This window comes from Balaenoptera ricei, chromosome 19 (assembly GCF_028023285.1).
Source record: "Balaenoptera ricei isolate mBalRic1 chromosome 19, mBalRic1.hap2, whole genome shotgun sequence".
Taxonomy (NCBI): Eukaryota; Metazoa; Chordata; class Mammalia; order Artiodactyla; family Balaenopteridae; genus Balaenoptera; species Balaenoptera ricei.
The window spans coordinates 9,735,373-9,763,060 of NC_082657.1; the positions used below are offsets into that span (position 1 = coordinate 9,735,373).

General features: G+C 51.6%; 2 protein-coding genes and 1 long non-coding RNA gene across 3 annotated transcripts; 2 read left to right on the forward strand and 1 right to left on the reverse strand.

Annotated features, from left to right (window-relative positions):
- Positions 1–3,195: 3,195 nt before the first annotated feature.
- On the forward strand, positions 3,196–22,322 carry LOC132354181 (uncharacterized). Its single transcript, XR_009499200.1, has 3 exons — positions 3,196–3,252; positions 18,279–18,372; positions 18,474–22,322. It is a non-coding gene; the product is annotated as an uncharacterized LOC132354181 (long non-coding RNA).
- On the forward strand, positions 3,466–17,335 carry FBXO46 (F-box protein 46). Its single transcript, XM_059905879.1, has 2 exons — positions 3,466–4,102; positions 14,387–17,335. Exon 2 carries the CDS (start codon positions 14,465–14,467, stop codon positions 16,280–16,282), a length of 1,818 nt encoding a protein of 605 aa, XP_059761862.1. The 5' UTR covers positions 3,466–4,102; positions 14,387–14,464; the 3' UTR covers positions 16,283–17,335.
- Positions 18,767–27,489, reverse strand: QPCTL (glutaminyl-peptide cyclotransferase like). Its single transcript, XM_059905880.1, has 7 exons — positions 27,236–27,489; positions 26,594–26,737; positions 25,549–25,830; positions 23,857–24,009; positions 23,657–23,756; positions 23,045–23,161; positions 18,767–21,470 (listed from the first exon to the last, which is right to left on the reverse strand). The coding sequence occupies exons 1-7, from the start codon at positions 27,443–27,445 to the stop codon at positions 21,325–21,327; spliced, it is 1,152 nt and encodes a 383-aa protein (XP_059761863.1). The 5' UTR covers positions 27,446–27,489; the 3' UTR covers positions 18,767–21,324.
- Between the last annotated feature and the right edge of the window lie 199 nt (positions 27,490–27,688).

Genomic DNA, 27,688 nt, shown 5'->3' on the forward strand with positions numbered 1-27,688 from the left:
GAGACCAAATTAAAATGCCCAAACTCTAAACTGAAGTCCATGAATCTCAAATTGCAGATTGGGGCCCGTAAGTCATGATCCAGACCTAAAACTAAAAGGAGCAGATTCCCAAACTTTGACTTCAGAACTTCAGTCTTAACAGTGAAATGTCAGACCCTGCAATGGGAACCAGATCTGAAAACTGTGGCTTGAGATCTCTAAACTGTGATATTAAGACACTAAAACTATGACTTTAAACTCCCAAAGTGAGGACCTAGAACATAAAAAGGAGCCCTTCCCAAACCTAAACGCCCTAAACTCTAATACTGAGATGCTCTAGACCCCCAAACTGTTAATTTCTGATCTCCAAATATGAACCCAATCCTAGTATTAAGAACACAGACCAGGGCTTCCCTGGTGGCTCAGTGGTTAAGAATCCACCTGCCAAGGCAGGGAACACGGGTTCGAGCCCTGCTCCGGGAAGATCGCACATGCCGCGGAGCAACTAAGTTGAGCCTGTGCTCTAGAGCCCGCGAGCCACAACTACTGAGCCCGAGTGCCACAACTACTGAAGCCCGCGCGCCTAGAGCCCGTGCTCCGCAACAAGAGAAGCCACCGCAATGAGAAGCCCGCACACCACAACGAAGGGTAGCCCCCGCTCGCCGCAACTAGAGAAAAGCCCGCGCGCAGCAACAAAGACCCAACGCAGCCAAAAATAAAAATAATTTAATTAATTAAAAAAAGAAAAATACACAGGCCACAAACCTTAATATTGAGAACCCAAACCCTAAAGTAAGAAATCCAATCTCCCCAAAGCAAACCTCAGCCCCCCAAATTGACCTCAGATCCTAAAACAAAGACTTCTAGATCCCCAAACTGTCACTTCAGACCCTCAAGTTGTGACCCCCAACCCTAAACTGAGATCCCACCTGTGAGTTCCACTCTGAAACCCAAACTCTAGAATTGAAGCCTCATACTCAATGTGGGGTACTGCAGGCCCTGACAATTCTCAAAGTTCCAAACTGTGACTCCAGACCCTAAATCTCATACCTCATACTCTACATTGAGACTCTAGACCCTAAATCTACATTGAAGCTTCAATCCTCCCAAATTAGACCCCGGACCCCCAAAATGCTATTCTAGACTTCCAGATCCCCAGACTAGGATCTCTGATTCCAACAGGAAAGCTTCCAGCCACAAAACCCAAGACCTTCAGATTTCCAAAACAAGTTCTCTCCAGACACAAATCCCGAGACCCCAGATCCTAATCTGTGACCCCCAAATCCCCAACCCTATTCAGAGACTTCGTATCTGAAACTTGAGCGTGGATCCCCGAAACCTAGGCCCAGCCTCAAACCCAAACTCCGGCTCTGCTGCTCGGGTCCTGCCTCCCCCAGGGCCCGGGCACCCAAGGCACACCCGCCCTCCCGTCTGCCTGAAACTCCAAGAGGGAGGCCACGACCACGAAGTGGACCCCAGGCTCCCCTCTGGCCGGCTCGTCACCCGCCCCGTTCCCCTTGGCCTCCAGCACCCGCCTCAGGACGTGCACAATGGCGTGAGCACCCCCCTTCTGGTTTTGCGCCAGCCCCACACTTGGGAGCCCTGTCAGACAGCGTCTCGTGCTGGTCCCGGTAGGCTGGCCGCGTGCGCGAACCTCAGGCCGGCCTCAGCCACCACGTTCCCAGCCCAGGCGTGAGGTGGACGCGAATCCCCTTTGGCGCGAGGCTCCTGCGCGAGGCCTGAGGAGAGCAAGAGCGAACTCTTGAGGCCAGGCCACGCCCTCACCACTTCCCGCCAAAATGTGTTGGGTGCGAGACTGGAGAGGGGAAACGGCAGGGTTCGAGTGGTCGTGCGCACGCGCGCCTGGGGAAGGCCCTGTTTTCCAGCACAGCGCTAGCCTGGCCTCGCGCCTCCTGACACACTCTTTGCCGGTGCGCGCCAAAGTGCCGACCAATCAGCGCTCGCTCAGCTGCCCGCCTTTTCGGCAGGTGCCGCCCCCTCAGGCCCCGCCCCCAGGCCACTTCTGAGGTCCCGAGCCAGTGGAGCCTAATGGGGAGGCGGGCTCTCCCTAACTGCCAATTCTCCGGACGCAAGGGAGATGTGACCAGTCTCCCTTCCCAACCTCTGGTGTCCGGTTGCCAACTTTTCCCTTTAGCGCATGTTTAATGAGGGCCTACTGTGTGACAAGCGCTATGCTAGAAGTTGGGAATTTAGCCAAAGTCTTCCCAGTGCAGTTGGGAAGGCTCACAGACCGTGAGAATCTAGTGAGGCAGAGGCTGCATTAAAGAGAGATAAATTGAGAAAAGATTCAGAGGAGGGCCATTGGAATCGAGCCTTAATAGCAGTTCCCCTCATGAAGTTGTTATGTTCCTTATAGAAAACTTTCCATTTTAGAAAGTTCACTCTCATGGCCCGTGAGGAGGATGGACAGGAAAATATAGCTTAAGGGGAGACGATCTAGCAGCCTAGTGGAGAGCAGAGGCCCTGGGGTCCAACACATTTCAGTTCAAATCACTTTCTTGCTGTATTGCCCTGGAGAAGAATCTCAATTCTTTCTGCCTTAGTTTTTATACATTTGGGATAATTCTTGGGTTCTGTGCAGAGTGTCTGGCGTATAATTAACATACAATAGATATTTAAACAACATTTATTTACACTCTTCTGTGTGCTTGAACAAGATACAAAAAGGTGCCTGTCTTCGTGAATCTTCTATGATATGTACAAATTTCTAGTGCATGGAGCTATCCTCCCTCCTAAAGCTTAAGGCTAATTTCCTTATTTGTAAATTAGGAGGTGGTGGTAAGAAAACCAGGGGGGAAAATGGATGGGAAAGTGTTTGAGAAAGTACAAGGCACTGTTAATTATTATGTTAATCAGTTTAAGTAAATCGGTAAACTTGCTCTTCCCACCTCTCCACCCCTCACAAAAACTGCCCCTTTGCAGTTTTCTCAATCCCTTTTCCAAGGGCCCCGGGCCAAAATGGAGGAGGCTGCACTCCAACTCCCAGTGCGCCTGGCGGGGGCGCTCTGTGCGCCTGCGCTGTCAGGCCCCCTCTCTACCTCCTGGGAGTTAGTCGTTCTTTTCCTCAGCCCGCCCAGTTTGCTTCCTTCCCCACCTCCAAGCTTGACCGTGCTGCCTTCTGGGAGTTGTAGTCCGTGGCCGCCCGGACTCCAATTCCCAGCGGGCTTCGGGGCGGGAACCCGGAAGGGGAGGCTGGAGAGGAGCGAGTGGGGGAAACCCGCGTAGCCGAGGGAGCTGCAGCGCGGGGAGATGGTGAGAACCCCGAGAGGGGGCCGGGGGCGCTTGAGAACCCGGGCGGGGGTTCGGGACCCTGTGGCGAGAGAGAAGAGGCAGGGACTAAAGAAGGGGCTGGGTGAGGGGAGATCGCTTGGGGGAGGGGATTGGGAGAAATGGGAGCCGGAGGGAATAGTGGAAGAATGGGGGCTGGGGATGGGTCTTGAAGGTGGGGAGAGAGTCGAGCTTTGGGATTGATTGTGAGGGAGCTCAGAGCTGGGGAAAGGAGTCCCGAGTTGGAGAAGGGGCTGGACGTCTTGGCAGAGGCCCTGAAGGGGGCAATTTCGAGGGGTTTAGCGTAGGGGATGTGGAAAGGCATGGGAGTCAGTGCTAGATGAATGAGGGGGTCTGGAGGCTCCGAGGGAAAGGCCAGCTGTGGATGCGGTGGGTTGGAGCCTCTGGATCGGATTGGGGGCAGGAGGGCAAGCTGAGATGGTGGAAGAGAAAAATCAGTGGTAGAGTGGTGTGTAGGTTAGGATACAGAACTGTGGGTGGAGTGCGGAGCATGAGATGAGGAGCCTGCCTGTAGCGATAGTTTGCTTAGTCCAGCCAGAGACTCCCGATAAACTGGCCGGTCACAGAACTGTAGGATAATATGGCCAGCAGGGGCCATAAAGACGACCTTTTGCACTCTCGTTTCTCCAATGGGATGAGAAAAGTGTAGCGGATTATGTGTATGGACATTCCAGCATTCAGATCTTTTCTTCTGCTACTCCTTTGTGACCTGGGCAAGTGTCCCCTCTTTGAAACTCAGTGCCCTTATCTATTGTGGGAACAACATGCCACTGAGAAGAGAGGAGGCTTCATAAGATCGTCATCCCGGCTCGGGGTAAGTCCTTAGTGTAAGAGCTGTTGGTGGGAAGTTCCCCACCCCAGGAATGTGACTGGGTCACAGGTGCTAATGGATTCCCTCCTTTTTAGTCCAGCCTCAGGGGCGTTTTCTCAAAACCTGGCACTGAGCTGGGCACACCCCAGCTCAGAAACATGCGGGGGCGGGAGGGGGCGGGTTCCCCACAGTCGATTCCAGCTAACACTTATTGTTTAGGAAGTGCCTGGCCCTGTTCTTAGCTACTTGTATGTATTAAGTCCTTTAATTCTGACAACACCCCTAAGTTGTAGGTGCTGTTATTTTCTCCATTCTACAGAAAGGAAGCAGAGGCACAGAGAGGTTCAGCAACTTTCCCAAGGTCATCCAGCATTAAACGATAGACTCAGGATTCCAACCTAGACATCCTGGCTTAGAATCTGTGCTCTCTCCACTGTAATTTACTCTCCTCTCCTTGTACTGAAGTACAATGTCATGAGTAGGGCAGAGACTTGAGAACTGAAGCAGTCCTCAGTTTGAATTTTAGTTCTGCCATTTACTTGCTGTGTGACCTCGGGCAAGTCTTTTGGCCTCTCCTCAATTATAAAATGGGATCAGAACCCCTAGGAAGGTTAGAGGGTTCGGGCAGGTAAGCACGTGAAGTGCTCGGAGTAAGTGCTTTATACACCTGAGTTGTCGTTTTTTTTGAATGGGAATGGGAAACGCAGACCTGAGAGGGCAGTGGAGAAGGACCAGCGAGGGAGACATCAGCCAGGCTGCCTTTCCTTTCTCTCCCAGGTTCCTCCCACATCCTGACTCTTGTAGTTCCCCACCCTCTACCCCTGGGCACCCAAGCCCAAGGGTGACTCCCCGAGGGGGTGCTCAGAAACTCAATCTGTCCCCATTCCCATTCCTAGCCCCAGCCAAATATAAATATTTCACTTGCCAATGCCCAGCCTGGCCCAACTCCAGATATTTTTGTGAATATGAAATATTTCTAACAACTGTGTGGTTTTTTTCTCCCAGCTTTTTGGTCATTAGGACCTCACTGGGCAGTTTGGCAACTTTGTCAATCATTTTGAAACAGTTTGGTTCATTTGTCTTGAGGCTTCCGGAGTTTATCCCATAAACTGTCTGACCCTGATAGGAAAGCTTATGGTTAATAGCATCAGCGTCAGATAGGACCACATTCCTGTCCCCCATCTCTGCTGCTGTGTGTCCTTGGCCAAGTTGCTTTCCCCCTCTGGGCCTCAGTTTTCTCATATGTAAAATGGGGCCACATTCCAACCGTGAGGCTCTTGTAAGCAGTTGATGAGGTCACATGTATAAAACGCCTAGTGCAAAAAAAAAAAAAAAAAAAAAAACGCCTAGTGCATATTAAGCTCTTAATAAGTATGAAGTATTTTGATTAATTTTATTCTTTCAAGAAAAATTTATTGAACATGTGCTCCGGAACCAGAACACCCAGATTTGAATCCTGGCTCTATCACCCACCAGCTATGTGACTTTGGACAAGTCACTTAACCCCTCTGGACCTCAGTTTCCTCTTCTGGAAAATGGGGGTTCATCCCTTGAGTAGTCCACCATGTTGATAGAGCACCTACTATGTGCCAGGGCCTGTACCAGGTACATTTTTATCTCCAGGTCTCCTGTTAGTTTGGGGAAAAGTTGCCAACCTCTTACTCTTCCCTGTACCAGTTTGTCACATCTGGGTGCCCCAGGGTGATGTGACACCTTTTTCCCCTTTTATTTGTTTCTCTTAGAAAATGTGTCTCCTTTCCAAGTTATTTTGCCTTTTCTTCAAATCTTAAGTGTGTTTTCAGCCAGTGCTTATCTGAAGCTTACTCATACAAAATGATATTTTTTTTAATCACTGTGAATGGTATATTTCTAGCGGCTCTGGTAAAGCTGCGTTATTCCTAGAAGCACAGGTTTTCTCAAAGACTTGGCTTGTCACCTGCTCCTGACCCCTCAATTAAGATCATAACCCCCGCTTTACACGCCTCATCCCTCTCACTTGGTATGTTTGTTTCCCTGTAGCACCTTGAAAATTACTATCTATTTCTTGTCCCCTCTCTCCAATCCATGAGGACAAGGATTTCTGTCTCCTGTGCCCTGCATGTCCCCGATGCCTGGAACAGTGTCTGGCACCCAGTAGCTGCTCTGTAAATTCTGTTTAATTATTAGGTGAGACCCAATACCCAACAGTAACAAAGGCATGGCCATATTTTGATTATTGTGGGGGAGTAGGATCGGTTTCATTTCAGAATGTGAAATAAAGAGAGATGTCTTTGGCTCCATCAGTGATAACTCTTCAGCAGTCTCACTTTTTTTTTTTTTTTTTTTTTGGCCGCACTGCGCAGCTTGCGGGATCTTAGTTCCCCGACCAGGGATCGAACCTGTGCCCCGTGCAGTGGAGGTGGGGAGTCCTAACCACTGGACTGCCAGGGAATTCTCTGTCTCACTTTTTCTTAATAATCCTGGTGCCTTCGTATTGAACCCCTCCTTGGTGCTTCGCTGGCAGTGAGCGCTCTACTGGGTTGATCTCAGTGAATCAGCAGCCAACCCATGGGTGGGTACTGTGATTATCTGTATTTTTTTCAGTGGGGGAAACCAAGGCACAGAGGGATTAAAAACCCTGCCTACGGTCACACCCCTAGAAGTGGGAAAGCTGGGGTGCTCGGAGGCCCTGTCTGGATTCTGTCTGCACCCTGGATCTCTAGATCCTGAGGATTTGGATGATTCGTACCATCAGCTGTTAGTCAGAAAGGGAAACTTGAGAGGGGGAGAGAGACCAGCAGACCCTGAGTCCAAAAAGCCAATAAAGGGACATGGATGGATCAGGATTGCGGACAAAGTAGTAGTGGGGGTGACGGGGTAGAGACAGTGGAGGATAGAAGGAGGAGGACCAGGAGCAGAGCCCCGGGGTCCTGCCACTGATGCCTGTTTGGCAGTGGGCAAGTGCGTTCCCTGGGCACCACTCTGTGCCCAGCCCTGTGCTGGCACGACCCTGACCTCCCGGACCATGGGATGGAGGTACCCCAAGGTGGGGGGAGGGCGGTATCCCCTGACTCAGCGTGGGGGAGTCAGGCATCTGCTTTTTATCCTTTCCTTCCTTCTTTGGCTTATTCTGTGGTTTCTACTGTTTCCAGCTTCTCAAGTGGCAGGCTCAGCTTGTTAATTGTCAGCCTTTCTCCTTTCTCTGTGCATTGATAGAAGCAGGTTCTCCCTCCACCTGCTGCACAGCTGTCCTCCTTGGAGCTCCCTTTACCTTCATCTGGGGATTCCTTCCTTTTGCCTTTTTCTGGGCTAGATCTTATTTGTTTGATCTGATAGCTTCCTTTTTCTTGGTTTATTCCTTCCTGTGGTGAAGCAAATCCTCCAGTAGCTTTCTGAGAAACGGTTCCTGGGCATGTTTTGTTTGTTTGTTCGTTCATTTTGTTTTGCCAACTTGCACCTCTCATGGAAGAATTTTCAACAGGGGAGTGCTGTGGTCTGATTTGTGTTTGGAAAGCTCTCTCTGGCTACCATGGAAAGGATGGAGCCGGAAGAGCTAAACCAGGCCAGGGAGCCACGTGCGGAGGCTGGAGCCGCTGTACCTTTGAGGAGAGGTCCCAGCCTTCCAGAAACCCAGAGGATGAAGGGGAGAGAGGCCCTCACCCAGGTCATTGTCTTTCAGCAAGGGCAGGTGACAGGTGCTGCCAGAGGAGGCCTGAGGAGGAAGAGATCCTGTGTAGCTTAGGAGGGCACCAGCACAGCTCCTTGAGGAGGTGGCATCCTACCCTGGTCCTGGGAGCAGGATTTCCACCAGTGGACTCGGCTGGACCAGCTAGTTTTTCACAAGAGGTCCCCAGTAGCAACTGTGCAGAAGGCAGACAGTATGGCAGTGTTAGGGGTTTGTTCAAACAAATGTGCACTGCACACCTGTGATGTGCTCAGGCGTTGCTTCTCACACTTAATTGCGCTTGCAGTCCCCCAGAGAGCTTGTTGAAGTGCACATTCTGATTCAGCGGGTGTAGGGCAGAGCCCAAGATTGCATTTCTAACACACTCCCAGCGGCTGCCGCTCTGGGGACCACACTAATAGTAGCCAACCGCCCGGCGCTGTTCTAAAAGCTGGTGACACAGCCGTGAAAAAAAAAACTAGGCAAAAATATCAGCCTTGGGGGAGCTTTCATTTTAGTGAGGGGAGCGGACAGTAAACTTTATAAAGTTTATAGTGTATTAGATAGTAACACGTGCTAAGGAGAAAAGTAAATCAGGGAAGGAGAGTGTGTATGTCTGTCTGTGGCAGGGGCTGCAGTTTTCAATCAAGGAAGGTCTTGTGAACAATAAGGTCCTGCTGTATAGCACAGGGAACTCTATTCAACCATAACGGAAAAGAATATGAAAAAAGAATATGTATATATGTATAACTGGATCACTTTGCTGTACAGTAGAAATTAACACAACATTGTAAATCAACTACAATAAAATAAGTTAAAAAAAAAAAAAAAAAAGGAAGGTCCCATGAAGGTGATCTGAGGAGGGGGTGAGCCCTGTGAATACCTGGGGAAGAGTATTCTAGGCATAGGGAACAGAGAGGGCAAAGGCCTTGCGGATTGAACAAGATGATCCAGGAACAAGATGATCCAGGAAAAGTGCTCCGTATACTCAGTGAATGAGCTGCCTGCGCTCTGGAGTCAGCCAGACTCTTGGAGTCAAAGCTCAGCCACAGAGCTGCGTCCGACAGCAATTACTTAGCCCTTCTATGCCTCCACTTCCTAATCCCTGAAACGAGATGCAAAATAGTAAGATGATGTGAGAATTAAATGAGTTAATATTTGTAAAGTACTCACAGCAAAGCCTGGCTCACGGTGAGTGCTCCAATGTTAACTGCTGTTGTGATCATCATTTGCTCTGTAATATATTCATGTTGGCCATGATTGTTTATTTGGATGTCTGCCCCCTTTCCCATGAGCTCCTTCTGGTGAACTCAGTGTCATCTCTGTATCCCCAGCATCCAACCCAGGGCCAGCACACAGGAGGACCTCAGAATGTCAGATGAGGGATATAAAACTGGATGCTCTAATTGTCGGGGGCATTCCAGCGAGGGTGCTGGTTGTGCGGTTCAGGTCCTTACTGATTTTATCTTTTCAACCAATGTCTTATGGAGAGATATATTAAGGTGTCCCATTACATTTGTGGATTTGCCAAACTGTTTGTCATTCTGTTGTTTTTTGCTTTGTGTATTTTGAGGCCATAGTATTAGGAGCACGTATGTTGAGAACTTTTGTGTATAATGGGTCAGTTTGTTTTGTCACCATCTTTGTCCCTAATAATACCTTTTGCTTTTGTCAGTTGTTACTATTTTTTTAAACAGCAATGTCACTCCTCTCCTTGACTCTTGGTTCATATTTGCCTGGTCAGTCTTTTCCCATCTTTTTATTTTCAGTCTTTCTGGCTTCTGATGTTTTACAATAAATGGATCTTCACGGAGCGTTCTCTAAAAGCTGTCTTAGCGTAGGGCTTTGTGCTGGGCTCAGTGTGTGGAAGTTAGAAAATTCTGCCCCAGTGACCTCGGACACAGATAGAATACTTGGGTGTGAAACAGAATTTACACTGTCAGGCTTCATGGAGTTTACGACATGGAGCCTCTGGAAAAGGAGCTTTGATCCATTCAGTCCCATGCTGGGCAGTGTTGCTGGGGTCACCATGATGAGCATGATACCTCTGACCCTTCCTCCCTCCTCTCCTCCCGGGGGTTCACTCTCCAGTGGAGGAGACAGATCCATCTCTAGACAGTGATGACTCAAGAGTGGGCAGGGCAGGGACTTGGGAACCCGGAGGTCCCCCTCTGGGCAGTTGGGAGGTTTCCAGGAAGGGAGCTCAGGGAAGGCCTCTCTGTTAAAGATACAGGCCCATTAAAGTTACATTTGAGCAAAGACCCAAATGATAGAAGGGATTGAACCATGTGGAGATCTGGGGGAAAAGCATTCCAGTCAGAGGAAACAGCAGATGCGAAGACTATGGAAGGAAAGAGCTTGGTGACTCTGAGAAATAGATAGCAGGGAGGCCAGTGTGGGAGCCCAGAGGTGGAGCCTGACCCAGCCTGGGAGGTTAGCTTCCTGGAGCAGGGGATGGCTGAGCTGAGACCCCAGAGAATATATAATTAAACAATAGAGCGCAGCAATCTAGAATCAGATTCCCTGGGTTCATATCCCTACTTGAAGTCACACCAGGTATGTGTGACCTTGGGCTAGTTAGGCAACCTGTCCTGCCTCAATTTCTTCATCTATACAATGGAGATAACAGCTCCTATCGAGGATCAGACAGGGCCCCAGTATCCTAACTACTCTGTATGCCAGATCAGGTGCTTACCTGGGTCCACTGAGGGTGTGGAAGAGTGGGGAAGGACGAGGCTGGACCGGTGGGGTATCTGGGCTTTTTCCCAAGGGCACTGGGGAGTTATGGTAGGTTCTGAGAAGGGTAGGGACAAGGTCAGGTTTATACTTTTAGAAGACCCTTCTGGCTCTGATGTGTGGGATGGTTGGTAGCAGGCAGGGTGGTGGGGATGGACAGATGCCTGCAGTGGGGCCGCCTTTGAGTGTCTCTTGAGTCTGCCTGGCACTGAAAGGTTCTAGGCCAGTGCTGTTCAAGAGAAATATAAAGTGAGCCTTACGTGCAATTTAAAGTCTTCTAGTAGCCACATTTTAAAAGTCAAAAGAAGGAGATGAAGTTAATTTTAAGTATTTTAACTCAATTATATCCTAAATAGTACCATTTTAACAGGTAATCAATATTAAAAAAACATTATTGAGGTATTTCATAGTCTTTTATTGCACCAACTCAAGAGTCAGATTTGCGGCGCCTGGTTGGAAGGGCTGGCCGGAGAGGTCCTTTTGGCCACACGGCCTGAGCCTTGAATGCCAGGCCCAGAGGCTTAGACTGAGTGCCGCGGGAGCCATCGCAGGGTTCTGCGCATTTGTTTTTCAGGGTTAGGTGATCCCGCTGCCCAGTTTCCCCCGCAGGAAATCTCGCCCCCCAGGGCTCCCTACCAAAGCTAGGCACTTTTAGATCTTTCTGCCCCCTTCCTTCCGCCCTGGAGTCTCAATCCCTAAATTGCTTGGCCCTTTAAATCTCAACTGTCAATCAAGGCTCCTGTTTAGAGGAAACGTCGTAATAAACCTCTCCTTGAATGCTGTGGCCTCGGTCCTGGCCTTGTCCCTCCGTTTAGCAGGAAGTTGGGAGTTGTTCCACGCTCTCTTGCACTCGGCTGTTTCCACACCCCACTTCGTCACCTCTCGCCTACTCCTCCCTCCGAAGTTGGGCCCCTTCGCCAAGGCCTTCCTTATATGGGCATGGCCCCGAACGGCCGCCGCTCATTGGCTGGGGGCCTCACGCGCGCGTCTGTCAACAAAGGGGCGGAGGGAAATTAGTCGGGTGCCCGCCCGCGCGACAGCCGGAGGGAAGGAGCGAGGGGGCGGGCCCTCTTCCCACTCGTGCGCACGCGTGTGTGTGCAGCCACTTTCTCCCGCCGCGGGGGGGCGGGGCTCGCCGGTGGGGGCGCTTTGGGGGCGTGTTTCGGTTTCGAGGGTAGCCCCAGGGGTTGGCGGATTCCGGGGAGGCCAAATTTGGGGGCTTGGGGACATTCTTGCGTGCGTGTGGGGATACTTTGGGGTTCCCTTGAGTTTAGGGGGCACCTTGGGATTTCGGTTTCCGTTCTGTTGTAGTGTGGAAGGTTCGGTTGTGTTGTAGGGGATCTCCCTGTGGATTGGGGTGTTTGGTGGGTATAGGATTTGGGGAGCCACGGAGAGACTGAGAAGCAAAGAAAAGAGCCCAAGAGTACCAATTCTGGACCCAGAATGCATGGGCTTTCGGCTCTCCCGACTTTCTACCTGATTGTCTCCGGACATGGGATTTAACCTTTCTGTGCCTCATCTGGAAACGGACTGATAACACTACCTGCTTCCTAGGGACGGGGGAGGATTAGCAGGAGTTGTTAGAACAGTACCCAGTAAGCTGCCAGCGAGCATGCCATAAACTCATGTCTGCTTATTAACATTTTGTAAGGTTTCTTTGGGAGTATTTTGGAGGTTCTTTTGGCTTTTGAGAAATATCTGGTTTGGGATTAGTTTTATGTGTTACGGAGCTTTTATGCTTTAGTGAGTTGTTTTGCGGTTGGGGGGCTTCTGTGGAATTAGGGAATACATGTGGAGGTTTAGAAAGAGTTTGAGGTGAGTATAGGATTTCAGGAAACTGGTCTTTTGGGTCATCTGTGAGGTTGGGAAATTGCTGTGTGTGTTTGAGTTCTTGGTTAGGCATGGGATCTGTGAGGGGTTCGTTGAGATTGAGGCTTTCTGTGCTGGAGGGGATATTTTTAGAAGTTTAGAGCAGGATTTGAGAGTGTCTGGATATTTTACGTCAGGATACATTTGCATCTATAGAGAATGAATGGCCTTTGATGTGGTAGCTTCTATTCCTGGACGTTTTAGATGTGTTGGTGGTTGGTAAACTTAGCCTTCTATAGGTTTTAGGGGTTGTGTGGCATTTTTGTTGTTGTTGTTTTTTTAAGCAAGAAACTGGCATTTCAGCAGGGGCTGTAAGTATTGGGGTAGGTGGGATTGAAGATTACGGGGGGCAAGGATATTTAGGATTAGGACTTTCTGTTTCTGGGGTCTGTGGATGTTTGGAGGCTGTCTAGATCTTGAATGGTGTCTACAGGGCTATGAAGTAAATGGTGATTTAGTGGTGTCTGTGGTATTGCCTGAATTTAGAGGGACCATATATACTGCAGAGGTCAGCAAACTTTTTCCATAAAGTGCCAGATAATGAGTATTTTAGGCTTTGCAGGCCATATGTTCTCTGTTGCCACTACTGAACTCTGCCATGATAGCATGAAAGCAGTCATAAACAAATGAACATGTTTCAATAAAACTTTATTTGCAGAGGCAGGCAGTGGGCCAGATTTGGCCCGTGGCTCAAAATAGTCTGACCAGGAGCCAGCAAACTACTTTTACCAGTCTGTAAGCATGTGGAAGTTTCGATGTTTGAAGGGTATTGTGTTGGGGGTTTTTTGTTTGTTTGTTTGTTTTTTTAATTTATTTTTATTTTTGGCTGCGTTGGGTCTTCATTGCTGCACGCAGGCTTTCTCTAGTTGCGGCGAGCGGGGGCTACTCTTCGTTGCAGTGTGCGGGCTTCTCATTGTGGCTTCTCTTGTTGCGGAGCACAGGCTCTAGGCGCGCGGGCTCAGTAGTTGTGGCACGCAGGCTCAGTAGTTGTGGCGCACGGGCTTAGTTGCTCCGCGGCATGTGGGATCTTCCCGGACCAGGGGTCGAACCCGTGTCCCCTGCATTGGCAGGCAGATTCTTAACCACTGGGCCACCAGGGAAGCCCTGAAGGGTATTTTGGTTTCAAGATGTCTGGAGGGAAATGGGCCAGGGAAGGATTGAGACTGAGGGATTGAGACTGTTGGTCCTGCAGTGGAACGTGGTCGTGTCAGAGTCATTAGCAAAATTGCTTCCAGATTAGGTCACGCACACAAAGTCATTGCAAAATAAAACGGTCACTGTTACAAGCCCTAAATTGAAAAGTCTGGAAAACAAGTTTGAGGGCCTGGTGTTACACTATGTAAGCCTTCCCCACTCTGAGCCTCAAACTCAGCAAGTTGTGAGCAACTTGAGGAAACTAGACTAGAAAGGCCTTCTCATCCCAGGGGTCTGCGTTCGTGCTTAAGGGAATTACCTGCCCAGTCTTGGTGCAAGTGTGTGCATCTTTCTGGGTGAGGATACACAGCTTTAAGGGATCCTTCAAGAGCCTCACGACCCAAGCAAAGTGAGGAGCTGAATTCTTAAGGACCTCTCTGTCTCCGACCTCTGATTTTCTTCCCCTGCCCAGCCTACCTTGTTGCTGCATCCTCTGGGCTCAAGCCGCAGTAGCCGTGGGTAGGGCTGGGAATTCTTGTCTTTTCAGGAACTTGTTTACTAGGTGAGCAAATAGAAAAAGGAGGAGCTGTCAGTTGGTACTTTCATTTCTGTTTAAAAAGTTACGGCAGCAGGAGGCTTCTGGATCGTGAGTGAACCCAGTCAGGCTGTGAAGACGGCGGAGGGTTGGAGCAAACTGCCAGCTCCGGTCACACTCTGAGTTTTACAGGAGCAGGTCCTATCCCCTCTGCAGCCTTCCATTTGCTCACCTGTGCCAGGGGGGCGGGAACAGGATCTCAGTGGTCTAGTTTGGTCTGTCCCCTCAGGTCAGGAGACGTTGAGGTCAGTGGGGTACTGGGAGGGCAGGCCGTTCCCCAGCTCCCCAACCTCCTCTTCCCTGTCTCCAGGTGGCCTGTGGAGCCCCCCACCGCCATTCAGGTCCTGAGATGTGGTGAACCCCCGCCTGTCTGCCACCATTCCCCAGAATGGACCGAGGGGGCCTCCTTCCCTTCCAGCTGTGGTGCCCCCGGCCCTTTGGCACCTATTCCCAGAACCAGCCGCGCCCGCCTTCCGCAGCCCTCAAGCCGTCGGCCTGCCCTGAGCCAGGCGGGGGGGCGGAGCCAGACCATGGCCCTGCCCACTCAGAAAACACACCCCCAGCCTTGGCCACGGAGGCTCCTGCCTCCCAGCCTGCCCCGCTCCTTTCAGCAGCCGCTGCCGGCGACGAGGGTCGAGTCCTGCTGGACACGTGGTATGTTATCAAGCCCGGGAATACAAAGGAGAAGGTGGCCTTCTTTGTGGCCCACCAGTGCGGTGGAGGCAGCCGGGCCAGCTCCATGAAGGTCAAGGGGCACTGGGGTAGTGACAGCTCCAAGGCCAAGCGGAGGAGGCGCTGTCTTGAGCCTACGAAGGCTCCTCCGGACCCAGGGGGACAAGACGGGCCCCCTGCTGCCGAGGGGGCCCCAGCCTCAGCCAGTGAGGATGTGGACCTGCTCTCTGTGGCCGAGATGGTGGCCCTGGTGGAACAGCGGGCCGCCCTGGCCCTGCAGAGCTACCCTCGCCCGAGCACCCCAGCGCCTGTGGTCTACGTGTCGGCCGAGCAGGGTGGGCCTGCCAAGGGGCTGGGGTCCGAACGGCGGTCTGGTGGCGGGGACTGCAGCCGTGTGGCGGAGGCTGTGGCCCACTTCGAGGCTCAGCGGGACAACCCTCCAGCCAAAGGCCTCCGCAAGGAGGAGCGGCCCGGGCCAGGACCCGGGGAGGTGCGCATCGCCTTCCGGATCTCCAACGGCCGAGAGCCCCGTGCACCGGATGGCAGCTTGCCCAACGGGAGTGGGGGCCGGCCGGGTTGTGCCTATCCTGGCAGCCCGGGTCCTGGGGCCCGGGCCAAGGACAAGATCACTTGCGACCTGTACCAGCTCATCAGCCCGTCTCGGGATGCCCTCCCCAGCAATGTGGAGTTTCTGCTGGCTAGGGCGGATGAAGCCAGCGAGGGTGAGACCCCAGCCCCTGCCAGGCCCGAGGACACTCCCCCGGCCCCCCCTCCACCCCCTGCCCGGGACTGTGGCGCGTCAGGCTTCCATGTGGATGTGGTGGTGACGGGGGTGGTGGATGAGTGCATCTTCTTCGGCAAGGATGGTACCAAAAACGTGAAGGAGGAGACGGTGTGCCTGACCGTCAGCCCCGAGGAGCCACCCCCGCCTGGCCAGCTCTTCTTCCTCCAGACCCGGGGACCGGATGGGCCCCCCGAGCCACCGCCAGCCGACTCACCCGCCACTGCACCCGGCCCGGACGATGCTGAGGGGACGGTGGACACCTCCCTGTGCCGCCTGTACCGGCACGTGTCGCACGACTTCCTGGAAATCCGCTTCAAGATCCAGCGGTTGCTGGAGCCGCGACAGTACATGCTGCTGCTGCCCGAGCACGTGCTGGTCAAGATCTTCAGCTTCCTGCCCACGCGGGCCCTGGCGGCCCTCAAGTGCACCTGCCACCACTTCAAGGGCATCATTGAGGCGTTCGGCGTGCGGGCCACAGACTCACGCTGGAGCCGCGACCCGCTCTACCGCGATGACCCTTGCAAGCAGTGCCGCAAGAGATACGAGAAGGGCGATGTGTCGCTCTGCCGCTGGCACCCCAAGCCCTACCACCACGACCTGCCTTATGGACGTTCCTACTGGATGTGCTGCCGCCGAGCCGATCGCGAGACGCCCGGCTGCCGCCTGGGTCTGCACGATAACAACTGGGTGTTGCCCTGCAATGGGCCAGGCGGTGGGGGCGGCCGGGCTGGCCGGGAGGAGGGGAGGTGAAGCCGGGGGAGGGGGGGGAAGAGCCCACCATGCCCACCCACACCCCCTCCCCCTGGGAGCCGAGGGTCAGAACTGGGTCACCAGCCCATACCCTCAGCCCAGGCAGCGTTGATCCCCCTCCAGAACTGCGATGGTGTTCAGGGGGATGACCCAAGAAAGCACTCTGATTGACCCCCACTGGTTTTCTACTCTTCAGACCCTCAAGTAGGGTGTTTTTTTATCAGCATCTCAATTTCTTCTCCATTCAGCCCCAGCGCCCTCCCTGCCACTCTTCATACCCCAGGGACCTACAAGCAGGGAGCAGATGGCAGCTAATTTTGGTACTACTTAAGGGTTCCCCCATTCTGGCCCCCTTCCGTTCCCTCCCCCCAATTCTTTCTCTCTGGAGCTGTTTTTTTTTTCCCAAGAGGCTGCAGCACCCAGGGTTGGTACCCTTCCTAACCTACTACACCAGGGTTCACCTCCTCTTTAGGAATTGGGGCCATCAGATCACAGATCACATTTGGCAGTTTTCATGGCCGCCTGCCATTTCTAGACGTTTTCCCCATTAAAACAATAAAAATCAGTTTTCTCCTTAACCTCAAGCTACCAGTCTCTCTACTTCCCCTAAAGAGGAAGAGGAGAAAAAAGTTGAAGTGTAAAAATTCTTCTCCTCCCAATATTTAAGCTATTGCCATGACTCTCCCCCCTCCCCCCTGCAAAAAAGCTGTGAAGCCCTTTGCCTCGCTCTGGACAGCGTGGGGGGGCCGGTGGGCAGGGACTGTGGGTTTGAATTTCTGGGTTGTTTTTCCTTCCACTCTGGGTACTTGTTCAGGTGTTGGGGTCTCTCCACCCCCCCCCCCCCCATCCACATGTGTTTCTTTAGAAGCCTTTGGTCAACCAAGACCTTGACCTTCAGGCAGTTTGATCTGGGGTATTTTTGTTTGTTCTGAGATGTGTTTTTGTTGTTTGGTTTTGGTTTTGGTTTTTCATCCTTGTGGTTCTGGAAAGCTTCTAATGTGTGGCATCTGACCAATTTTGAATTGGTCCTTTCTATAAAATCAGTATTTATAAGGCTGGGCCCAGACTGGTTTGTGTGTTGTTCAGGGAAGGGGTTTGGGAGAGAAGGGAGTCATGGGCCAGTGCATGGTGAAATGGAAAAAGTTGAGAGAAGAATCCTTAGCCGAGTCCCTTAGCCTGAGATTATTTTTGACTCTTCATCATGTGTCGTTTCGGATTTGAAAATCTCAAAATAGCAGACACTCAAACAAGGTAGTTTGTATTTCTTTAGAAACCCAGCGTTTGGCAGGTATGGTGGACCTGAAGTCATCGGGAACCCAGGCTCCCTCTAGCCCACTATTCCATTATTCTTTGGTTGTGGCCCTCATCCTCATGGTCCAATATGGCTGCTGGAACTCCACCCATCACCATTTTGCAGGAAAGGAAGTCCCTTGCCTCCCAGAAGTACCACAGTGTACTTCTGTGCACATCTTACTGGTCAGAACTTTAGCCACGTGGAAGGGCTGCAGAGGAGACTGGGAAATGCAGTCTTTTAGTTGGGTGCATTATGTCCAACAAAAAACTCTTACTAAAGATCCCTGTAATTAAAGCTTTAAAATATTCAGATAATTACTTACTAAAAGAAGAAGGAAAAATGGATATTGAGCGGTGGCTAACAGTCTCTGACATTCTTATCAAGGAATCAAAATTTCCAGAGACTAGGCTATCTCATAGCAGTTATTTAATACTTAGATTTTAGAATCAAAGAAACCTGGGTTTGAATCGTGGCTTGGTTTTGTGGGATTTTTGGTTTCCTATAGCGGGAAGGCCAGATTATTTGGACTCTCCTGCTGAAAACCAGAAGTAAAAAAAATCTGAAAAGCATCAAATATCCAATAAAATACAGTTAAGGATATACTCAGCCAAAAATTTAAGGGAAAGGCCCATGGGGCCCTGAAGCCACTTTTGCTCTGAGGGTATTTGCTGATGTGAACAAACTTGGATTTCCTATTTGTAGCCTTATTGGGACAAGCAGGCAGAAGTCAAGGTCAAAGCCTGTCCAAGGTGAAGAATCTAATAGGAGATGGGATCCCACCAAACTACAAGCTCAGGTAAGGCTGACCCAGAACACTGCAGAGAAGATGTTTTAAATGCTGAGGGAGGGACTTTCCTGGTGGTGCAGTGGTTAAGAATTCTTTGCCTGCCAATGCAGGGGACATGGGTTCAAGCCCTGATCCGGGAAGATCCCACATGCCGCGGAGCAACTAAGCCTGTGCCAGCTACTGAGCCTGTGCTCTAGAGCCTGCGAGCCACAATTACTGAGCCCGCACGCCACAACTACTGAAGCCTGCGCGCCTAGAGCCTGTGCTCTGCGACGAGAGAAGCCACCGCAATGAGAAGCCCGCGCACCGCAACGAAGAGTAGCCCTCGCTTGCTGCAACCAGAGAAAGCCTGCACGCAGCGACGAAGACCCAACGCAGCCAAAAATAAAATAAATCAAATAAACAAGTTTTAAAAAAGATTTATTGAACTAAAGCTAGGTCTGAAGTAGCAGAGAGACCAAAAAAAGAAAGAAAATAGGAAGGAAGGTTATGGAGGATAGAGTGAGGAAGTCTGACACATTTAACTGGCGTTCTAGAGTCAGAAGAGAGAATGGTGCAATGATAATATTTAAGGACACGATGATTGCAAATTCCAGACTGGTAAAAAGACCGGTATGCCCAGTGAGTCATAGGCAGGATAAATAAAAAGAAATGAATACCTAGACACATGCAGTGAAAGTGTCCAGCTGTGATCTTCAGCAATTGATTTCTCTGAAGCTCAGTTTCTTAATCTGAAAAATGAGAATACTGACATTTCCTCAGAAGACTGACATGTGAGCTGTTGCATCTAGAATGTTCAACAGTTGTGCTTACCAAAGACACCTCGTGGCCTCTTCACAGTGTGAAGCTGGGGGAGCCTAAGTTTGGGGGACAGATGGGAGCTGGGGGAAACATCACCTTGCCAAGCATCAGCAGCCTCATCTGAAAAATGGGGCTCATGATCCTTACCCTGGATTCAAGTGGAAAATGTGCCCAGGTCCCTTGACCAGAACCTGGCATGTAGCACACTCAGCAAGATGACCTGCAGGGAGGCAAGGGGCCAAGGACGTCACTGAACACACTGCTTCCCCTAACATGGAGGTGATGGTTTCACCTACTTCTGGGATGGCTGTGAGGCTAAGGGGACCTGCTGCACTTTTAAGTGCTTGGCACCATGCCTGCCACACAAGAAATGAACAAACAGGAACTAACTTTGTGATTTGAGACCCTCCTGCCACCCTGGCTGTTGATATCTGTCAGTTTCCTTTCTGAACTCAACTTCTGCCAATTCCACCTCTAAGAGGCCATTAGTCCCCACCCCCCAAACCTCACTCTGACTTGCAGCCAATTAAAAGCCTCCGGGGGAGCTACTTTTGACCAACAATCTGTTGGTCCAGCACAGGTGATTTTTGGAAGGGAGGTAGGACATGGGGATAGGAGCACAGCTGTGGGTGAGAATCTGGGCTCTGTTCATAACTGGTTCGTAATTCTCAGCCCTGGCCACCTCGTTTGCAAAATGAGAACCGAAATTGTCCCTCAGCCCGTGAGTTCTCTCGAGTCCTCGCCAGCCTTGAGTTGGCTTGCAAGGCTGATGTTCACCTTCACTCTTTAACCCTGCATCCTGGCCTGGCACCCCTGTGGCCTACCAGGTCTCCATCGGAGTCACGAAATCAGCAGGTACAGAGCCCAACACGGGACTTCCTGTCTAGGTGCCCTTTAGGTTTGCCAAGGAGCTGTGAATGAACCAAACTTGTATCCTTAAGGACAGCATGTCCCAAAGTTTGCTGATCATGAGACTTCCTCAGGTGCTTGTTACAGAGTCCCAGCCCCTCCCTGAAGTTCTGATTCAGTAGGTGGGACCTGGGAGTCTGCATTTTATTTATTTATTTTGCCTCACTGCGCGGCTTGTGGGATCTTAGTTCCCTGACCAGGGGTTGAACCCGGGCCCCGGCAGTGAGAGTGCCGAGGCCTAACCACTGGACTGCCAGGGAATTCCCCGCATTTTTAAGTAAGCACCCCAGTTGAGTCTGAAAATTAGGGCTGGGAAATAATTTCTTGGGCCATCACTAGAGTTTGCAGTTACACACACCATCTCCCACTCCTGTTATGGCCCACAGCCAAAAGGGAAAGGATGGTTTGGTGTAACTAGTTTACAGTGAGTCTAGATCTGTCTGACCCATTTCTACCATAAGTACACTCAAACTATCAAAACCCAGTGTTTCCCAAAGTATCTTCTCAGGTACCATAGTTCTGTGAGGTGCTTCCCAATAAAGGGGTTCCGTGGTGAAATACTTCGGGGAAATATTGCATTCTGTTTCTTGAAAATTCACATTGCGCAAATGAAGAAACTCATTTAATGTTGTCTCACCCCACTTTGGTCCCCCTTTTCATGCAACACCTATGTATGCTGGTTCTACAGGATATATTTTGCAGAAACACTGGTTTATTGGCCATTGGATCTGGCAGAATCTGGAGTTCCCAAGTATTGCCTTCCATCTCCTCTGTTCCCTGCTTACGAGCACATCTGTGGGCCCCACATGGCACATCCATGTGGGAGTAGGGTTTGGGCTGATGCGGTAGCAAGGCTGCCATTCTGGAGAATGAACTGCCACAAAAAACATAAGCCACAGAGAATTCATTTGGTCAGGCGTATTGCTGGTCCAGATGCCATTTGCTGACTAAAATGGAGAACGGCATTTGGCCCCTGCAGACCTGCAGCCCAAGTGTTTCCCTCAGGGCAGCGGCCAAGCTCTTATCCCTTTGGCTCTCACACCACAGTGGTCTGTCTCTTCCATGCCTTTGAAGAGTGGCAGCTTGAGATAAAGAAAGAGGGTCTTCCAGTCAGAGCACAAGCAGAGCCAAAGGTGTTAAAAAAGGACAAGCCAGCATCACCGCAAGCAGGCCTGGCCTGAGCTCCTCGGCTCCAGGTGCCCTCGTCACGTCTGCTGCTGGGTGCTTCTCCCTCAGAGTCTGCCAGGCAGGCTAGAGCCCCAGGTATTCAGCCAGGAACACGGCCAGGATGCGGCTCAGGTTGTGTACCGTGGGTGGGTGCAGGTTGGCCTCAGAGTCATCGGACGTGTGCCAGACAGAGGGGAAGGGTGTGGAGATGAGGTGGAGCACAGGGACCCCTGCAGGACAGAGAGGAGCCTCAGGCTTGTGCGTGGCCCCCAACTGACCCAGGAGCCCAGGCCCCCGTCTGGGAAGCCTTGCCTTGTCCCGCCCCCAGCAGAAGATACTCTGTTGTGGCACTTGAAGAATTCTGAACAAGGATTTTCAGCATGTGAGGGTGCATGTTTGTTTTAAAAATACATCCAGTATATTATTTTCATAACGCAAATTAGAAAAACTCAAAAGTTAACGGATTATGGAAAGACAGGAGAAGGGAACGAGGTCTTTGACCTTCCTTGCCGGGTATACATTATTAGGCTCTTTTTCTCTTCTTTACTGATAGTTAACGTTTATGTTCTATTCCAGGCCCGAGTCTAAGGCCATAAACACACACAATTTTATCCTTACAATAATCCTGGAAGGTGTACTATAATACCCGTTTTACAGATGTGGACACTGAGGCACAGAGGCAGGCTGAGTGATGTGCCTAAGGTCTCGCCTCTAGTAAAGAGCACAGTCAGAATTTGAATCCAGGCCACGTGTCTCCAGAGTGTGTGCTCCTAACCCTTGCACTGCACTGGGTTCCTGTCCTCAGAGTGTTTCACTCTTTGTTTGTCCAGATTTGGTAAGTATCTGTCCCCCTGCTAGACAGGAGCCAGGTGGATTATGGCCCGTCACTGTATCCCTGACAGCTAGCTCAGTACCTGCCTTGGGAAGTATTCAGTGAATGAATCAATAAAGGCATTGTAAGAAACGCATATTTGTTGAATGAGTAAATTATAGAATAAAAATTTAAAAAGCAGTTTTTAGCACTTACTGTATATGCCAAGCACCGTGTAAGAAGGCATTTTATATATCTAATCTCATCTAATCCTCCCAACTCTGAGATTAAGAATACATAACATAAATTTGGTGTAGCCACTATGGAAAACAGTATGAAGGTTCCTCAAAAAATTAAAAATAAAACTGCCATATGAAAAAAAAAAAAAGAATACATACATACGTATGTGTTTGTATGTATCTATCTCTTCCTTTTCCAGAAGAAACGGGGCCACAGAGAGGCTCAGTAATTTGCCTTAGGTCAACCAATGGTAAGTTGCAGATCCTAGAACCCAGACCTATCCAATTCTAAAACCTATGTTTTGAACCCCTCTACCAGATGTCGTCAACCCTGGCTGTGCATCAGAATCACCTGGGAGTTTTGTAAAAATAATGCAGAGGCCCCAGATTGTGGTTCAGTAGGCCTGAAATGTGACTGGGCATTTTTCGAAGCTCTGGTGATTATGCTGGGTGGCCAAGGGCTTGAGAGGCAAGAACTAGAAGAAACTGCAATCACTGAGGCACAACCAGTAATAGCTAACATTTCTTGAACACTCGCTAGTGCCAGGCACTGGTCCAAGGTCTTTACATTCAATCCCCTCAACAACTCTGAGATGGGGGCTGTTATCATCCCCATCCTTACAGATGAGGAAATCAAGGCACAAAGAAGTTAAGCAGTTTGCCACCAGTCCCCTAATCTGGGAAGGGGCCAGGGCCAGGTCTCATCTGTGGCTCGCTGAGACCCCTGCCCACCACGCCTCCCCACAGCAAGTACCTCGGCGGAGGAAGGGGATGTGGTCGTCTTCCACAGAGCCAGGGGGCTCCCCGGGCTGGAAGTACATCACTTCCCAAGGATGAGACTGCAGTAGGTTCAGACGGTGCAGGCGCTTCTCTGGAGGCGGTGGGGATTAGAGAGCAAGGGTCAGCCCCTCAACGGTCAAAGGTTCCCCTGATCACAAATCAGAGGAGGGCAGGGGGTCTGGGGGTGAAGCACTGGTCATCCCAACAAGGATGAATGTTAGTTACCCCTTACTGCAGGCCGACTATGTTCCCAGTCTCAATTAATCCCTCTGAGTCTAAGGAGGTAGATACCCCTATTATTACCATCATGCCCATTTTACAGATAGGAAATTGAGGCTCAGAGAGAGGAAGCCACTTGCCCAAGCTCACACAGCTGGTAAGAAAGAGCCAGAATTTGAACCCAGGGCTATCTGACCCCAGAGCCCCCGTTTGTAATCACTTCATTTGACTGCTGTGGGGTCTTTTTGTGTTTCTGTCCTAGTGCTTTAGAGAGAGACTAGGGAGGTAGAGGGAAGGCTGGATGACCCCTTAGAGGACAGGTGCCTGGCCTCCCTCCAGCATCCCAGGTGGGTGCCTGCCTCCTTACCGACGCTCCTCAGCCGATGGAACCAGCGGGCCGTGCGAGGAAAGTGACTGTAGAAGGTCGGGTTGGGGGCTCCCAGGAGATCAAGAAGCATAAAGAGATCCTAGGGAGAGAGGCCAGGACTGGAGAGGCCAGGCGGGATGCTGCCAGCCTCGTGTCACCCGCTTCCCACCTCACCGGAACCCAGTGGGGCCTGGTCTTACGATAGCCTGGATCCTGGTGAAGCCGGGGCCGTGGGGTGCAGACTCCATGAGCTGGGCCAGGTGCCGGGAGCCGTAAAGCGAGTCCTTGGGTCCCCACTCCTTCAGTGCCTCTTCACCGTCCAAGAAGAGCAGCTGCAAGGTCACTGGGGCTGCCTGTGAGGGCCAGTGGTCAGGGCCGGCTCAGTGCCAGCCCTCAGCCTCAATGCACACACATTTCCTGCCTGCTTGCACAGCTGACTAGGGCAAACTAAGTCTCCGCACTCGAAGAGCACGGTGGCCAAGAGTACAGACTCGGAGCCAGACTGCCTGCGTTCAAATCCTGGCTGGGCTGCTCAGTAGCCAAGCAGTCGTGGGTAAGTTACTAAGTTCTCAAAGCACCGGCTTCCTTATGTAGAAATGGGGTTAATACCAGTTCTCATCATAGGGCAGGATTCGAACCCAGGTCCTAGGACAGCGCCTGGCACATAGTAACTAAATAAGGGTTAGCTCTGATTGTAATTGTTATTCCTCAAGTTCATGTAGCAAAAGAGACAGACCCACAAATAAATAATTATACAAACGATGAAATGCAGTCGGGCAAATGCTTCCAAGAACAACAGCGTCCTGATCTGGCCTAGGGAACATGTCAGGTCTGTTGGAAAGGGATGTTTGCACTGAGGCTGAGTAGGAGCTGGCCTGGCAAAATGGAGCAGAGGGAAGAGTGTTCCCCGGTGAGGAAGCAACATGAATCAGGACTGGGGCCAAAGAAGGGGCCAAAGAGGTTCGAGTAGAGGCCCAAGGGGTCAGCAAGGGCCAGGGAGCTTGGGCTTTGTTACAGGGGCACTGGGGTTTGAGCCATGGAAGGGATCTGAGCAGGGGAGGAGCGTGAGGAGATCTGTGTTTCCGTTCATTCATTCCATACAGTTTAAAAAAAATTTTTTCCCACAGGGTTGATGTTTTTATCTTTTTGTTGTTGTTGTTTTGGCATGTGGGCTCTTAGTTCCCCGACCAGGGATCGAACCCATGCCCCTGCATTGGAAGCACAGAGTCCTAACCACTGGACCACCAGGGAAGTCCCTCCATACATTTTTATTGACATCCTACTTTATGCCAGGCAATATTCTCAGCCCAGAGGATACAGCAGGAAATAAGCGCAGCCAAGGGCCTGCCTATCTGGAGCTGATTCTAGTTGGGGAGACATAAACAAATCAACATAAAGCACCATGAGGCATGGGAGAGTGACAGGGAGCTACTTTAGGGTGGCTGGGAAGGTCTCTTTGAGGAGGTGACATCAAAGTGGACATCTGAATGAAGGGTGGCAGCCAGCCAGGAATATATCTGAGAAAATCACATTCTAGGCAGAGCAAAGAGCAAGTGCAAATGCCTGGGGTGGGAGTGAATTGTGTGGCTTGAGGTACACGGAGGAGGTGGGAGGCTAGAGTGGAGTGAGCGAGGGGTGAGAGGTGGGAGGGGAGACCAGAGAGGTGAGAGGGCACACCTCATGGGCTAAGAGAAGGGCTCTGACTTATTTGTGGAACAAGGTGAGAGCTGTGGGAGGATTTCAGGCAGAGAAGGGACAGGATCTGACATTCAGGAAATGGAAAGACCCTGTGGCTGTGTTGTGGAGTGGAGGAAGACAAGACCAAGCACAGGATGGTGTTGGTATGGACCAAGGTAGAGGCAGTCCCCACCCACCCTACCCCGGCTCCTCACCTGCTCCTTGGCTCTGGCCAGCTCCAGGTCCAGGGCCTGGGCCAGCTCCAGTAGGAGGGCACAAGGCACAGCTGAATCCGTGGCCCCAATAAAGGGGGCTGACCCAGATGGGAAGAGCTTCGAGTCGTAATGGCAGGCAAGGGTGAGGTGACGGGCAGCCCTTGGGTCCAGCGTGGCCACCACGTTGCTGAAGTGCAGTGGCCCCAGGGGTGTCGAGGCTGTGAAGGGGTCCAGTTCTACATGCCAGCCTGCCGTCAGGGTCCGCAGTGTAGCCTCCAGGAACTAGTGGCAAGAGATAGGTGGGAGAGTGGGTGGGGACTGGGGAGAAGGTCGGAAGAAGGGCCATGTGACCTGAACCAGGCTGAGCAGTCGGGTTGACTCATAAATCTCACTTTGGTTTAATCGTTCCCTTGATACACTTCTGCTGAGTACCTACTAAGTGCCAGGCGTGGAGTGACCCTGTCTCTTGATGCCAAGACTAATCACAGCTCACCCTTCCATAGCACTCACTCTGTGCCAAGCCCTTGTTCTAGGAACCCTGTGGAGTGGGGACTGTCATTGGTTCCATTTTGCAGATGAGGAAACTGAGGCACAGAGAAGTTAAGAAACTAGTTCAAGGTTACACTCCAAGTGGCAGATGTGGATTTGAACTCAGGCAGTGTTCAAATGACTCTCAATACTTTCTGGGAGGCAATGTAGTGATGTTACCGCACCGGCTCTGGAGCCAACCCATTTGGGTTGAAACCCTAGGTATATCATTCATTAGCTGTGGGATTTGGGCAAAATGCCTAACTGTTCTGCGCCTCAGTTTCTCCATCTACACAATGAAGATCAGATTGGTGCCCACCTTATCCGGCTGTTGCTGATGCTTAGCATATAGTAAGATTTTGGTGGGGGCAGTAAAGAGGGCAGTGGTCTGGTGGTTAGCAGGATAGGACTCTAGAGTCATATTACGCCCAGCCAGAGCCCTAGCTCTGCCACTTGGGCAGAATACCCATTTCCTTGGTGGGCTGCGGGGTCAGGGGTTGGAGGTGGGGCCCCTTACCTTTCTGACTTGGAGATTGCCGGGGCTGCCGGGGGTCCGCACAACCAGCAGGGGGCGCAGATAATTGTTCCAGAGACGGTGAGGGTCCAGTTGCCCCACCACCCTCCGCACCCCGGCTTCGGGGAGACTTCCGATCGATGGGCCCTTGGGAAGGGGGTGGGGAAGAGAAGAGCAGAGCGTGAAAGCAACCCTCATTCCAACTCTACCCTGGGGGCTGTCGTCCCCTAAGAAGCCCCAGTTCCTCTTCTTAATCGCAGCTTCCAGCATCGGAGGTTTCTAGGATAAATCCTACACTCGGGAAAGTCCCCCCAAGCCCATCCGCCCCAGCCCACCGAATCTTGATGGGGGAAATCGAGGCCCAGCGAGAGTAAGGGACTCTTCCAAATAAATGACTTTAGGAATAGAACCCAGAACTCCCAGTCTTACTCCTCCAGACCCTTCCTCTTACGGGGTAACCGCTATTACAGAACAAGCCCGAAGCCTCATTCCGTTGGAAAGAGGCATGCGCTCTAAAGACGGAGACGGCGGCACCTGCGGCTAGGGCAATACGATAAAGATAAAGCCACGTCAACCTGAAACCTTGGAGAAGGCGAGGCGGGGAATAAGGGCTCCCGCAGTGCCCGCGTCCCCTCCCGGCCTCACCCGCAGCTCCCGGCCTAGCGGCAGCTCCTCAGTCTGCTGGTACCAGCCGCTCCAAATGGTGTATAACACCGAGGCCACCGCCAGCGCCAGCAGCAGCAGAGGCAACAGCTGCGCCCGAGGTAGCAGGCGGCGCTTGGGCGGTGAGGGTGGCTCCAAAAGGCCGCGTTCCCCGAGCCGTAGCCGGGGCCGCCCGCGGCCCCCGGAACGCATGGCAGCTTTGCCCTGAAACCGGTCTGGGACAGCGGATAGAGTTTAGGCCCAGCCAAGTCCCGCCCCGTGGAATCACCGGACCAATGAGCAACAAGAGCGGCTGCACGATCCCACCCTTCCGCGGGCAGTAAAGCCAATGGGACTTTCGTTCTGAGGACACGCCTCCCTGTCTCCCCGGAGCTTTGGGGGTTGGTTCCCCTGAGGGTTGCACAGCCCAAAAGGGAGCGCGAAAGAGGTAGGCAC

Excerpts from the sequence above, each read along its gene's own strand:
- QPCTL (XM_059905880.1), bottom strand. The coding sequence starts at position 27,445 with ATGCGTTCCGGGGGCCGCGGGCGGCCCCGGCTACGGCTCGGGGAACGC. Across the intron at positions 26,738-27,235 it reads CGCTAGGCCGGGAGCTGCGG|GGCCCATCGATCGGAAGTCT; the intron begins GTGAGGCCGGGA and ends CCCCTTCCCAAG. Across the intron at positions 21,471-23,044 it reads CATCCCCTTCCTCCGCCGAG|GGGTCCCTGTGCTCCACCTC; the intron begins GTACTTGCTGTG and ends TCTGTCCTGCAG.
- FBXO46 (XM_059905879.1), top strand. The coding sequence starts at position 14,465 with ATGGACCGAGGGGGCCTCCTTCCCTTCCAGCTGTGGTGCCCCCGGCCC.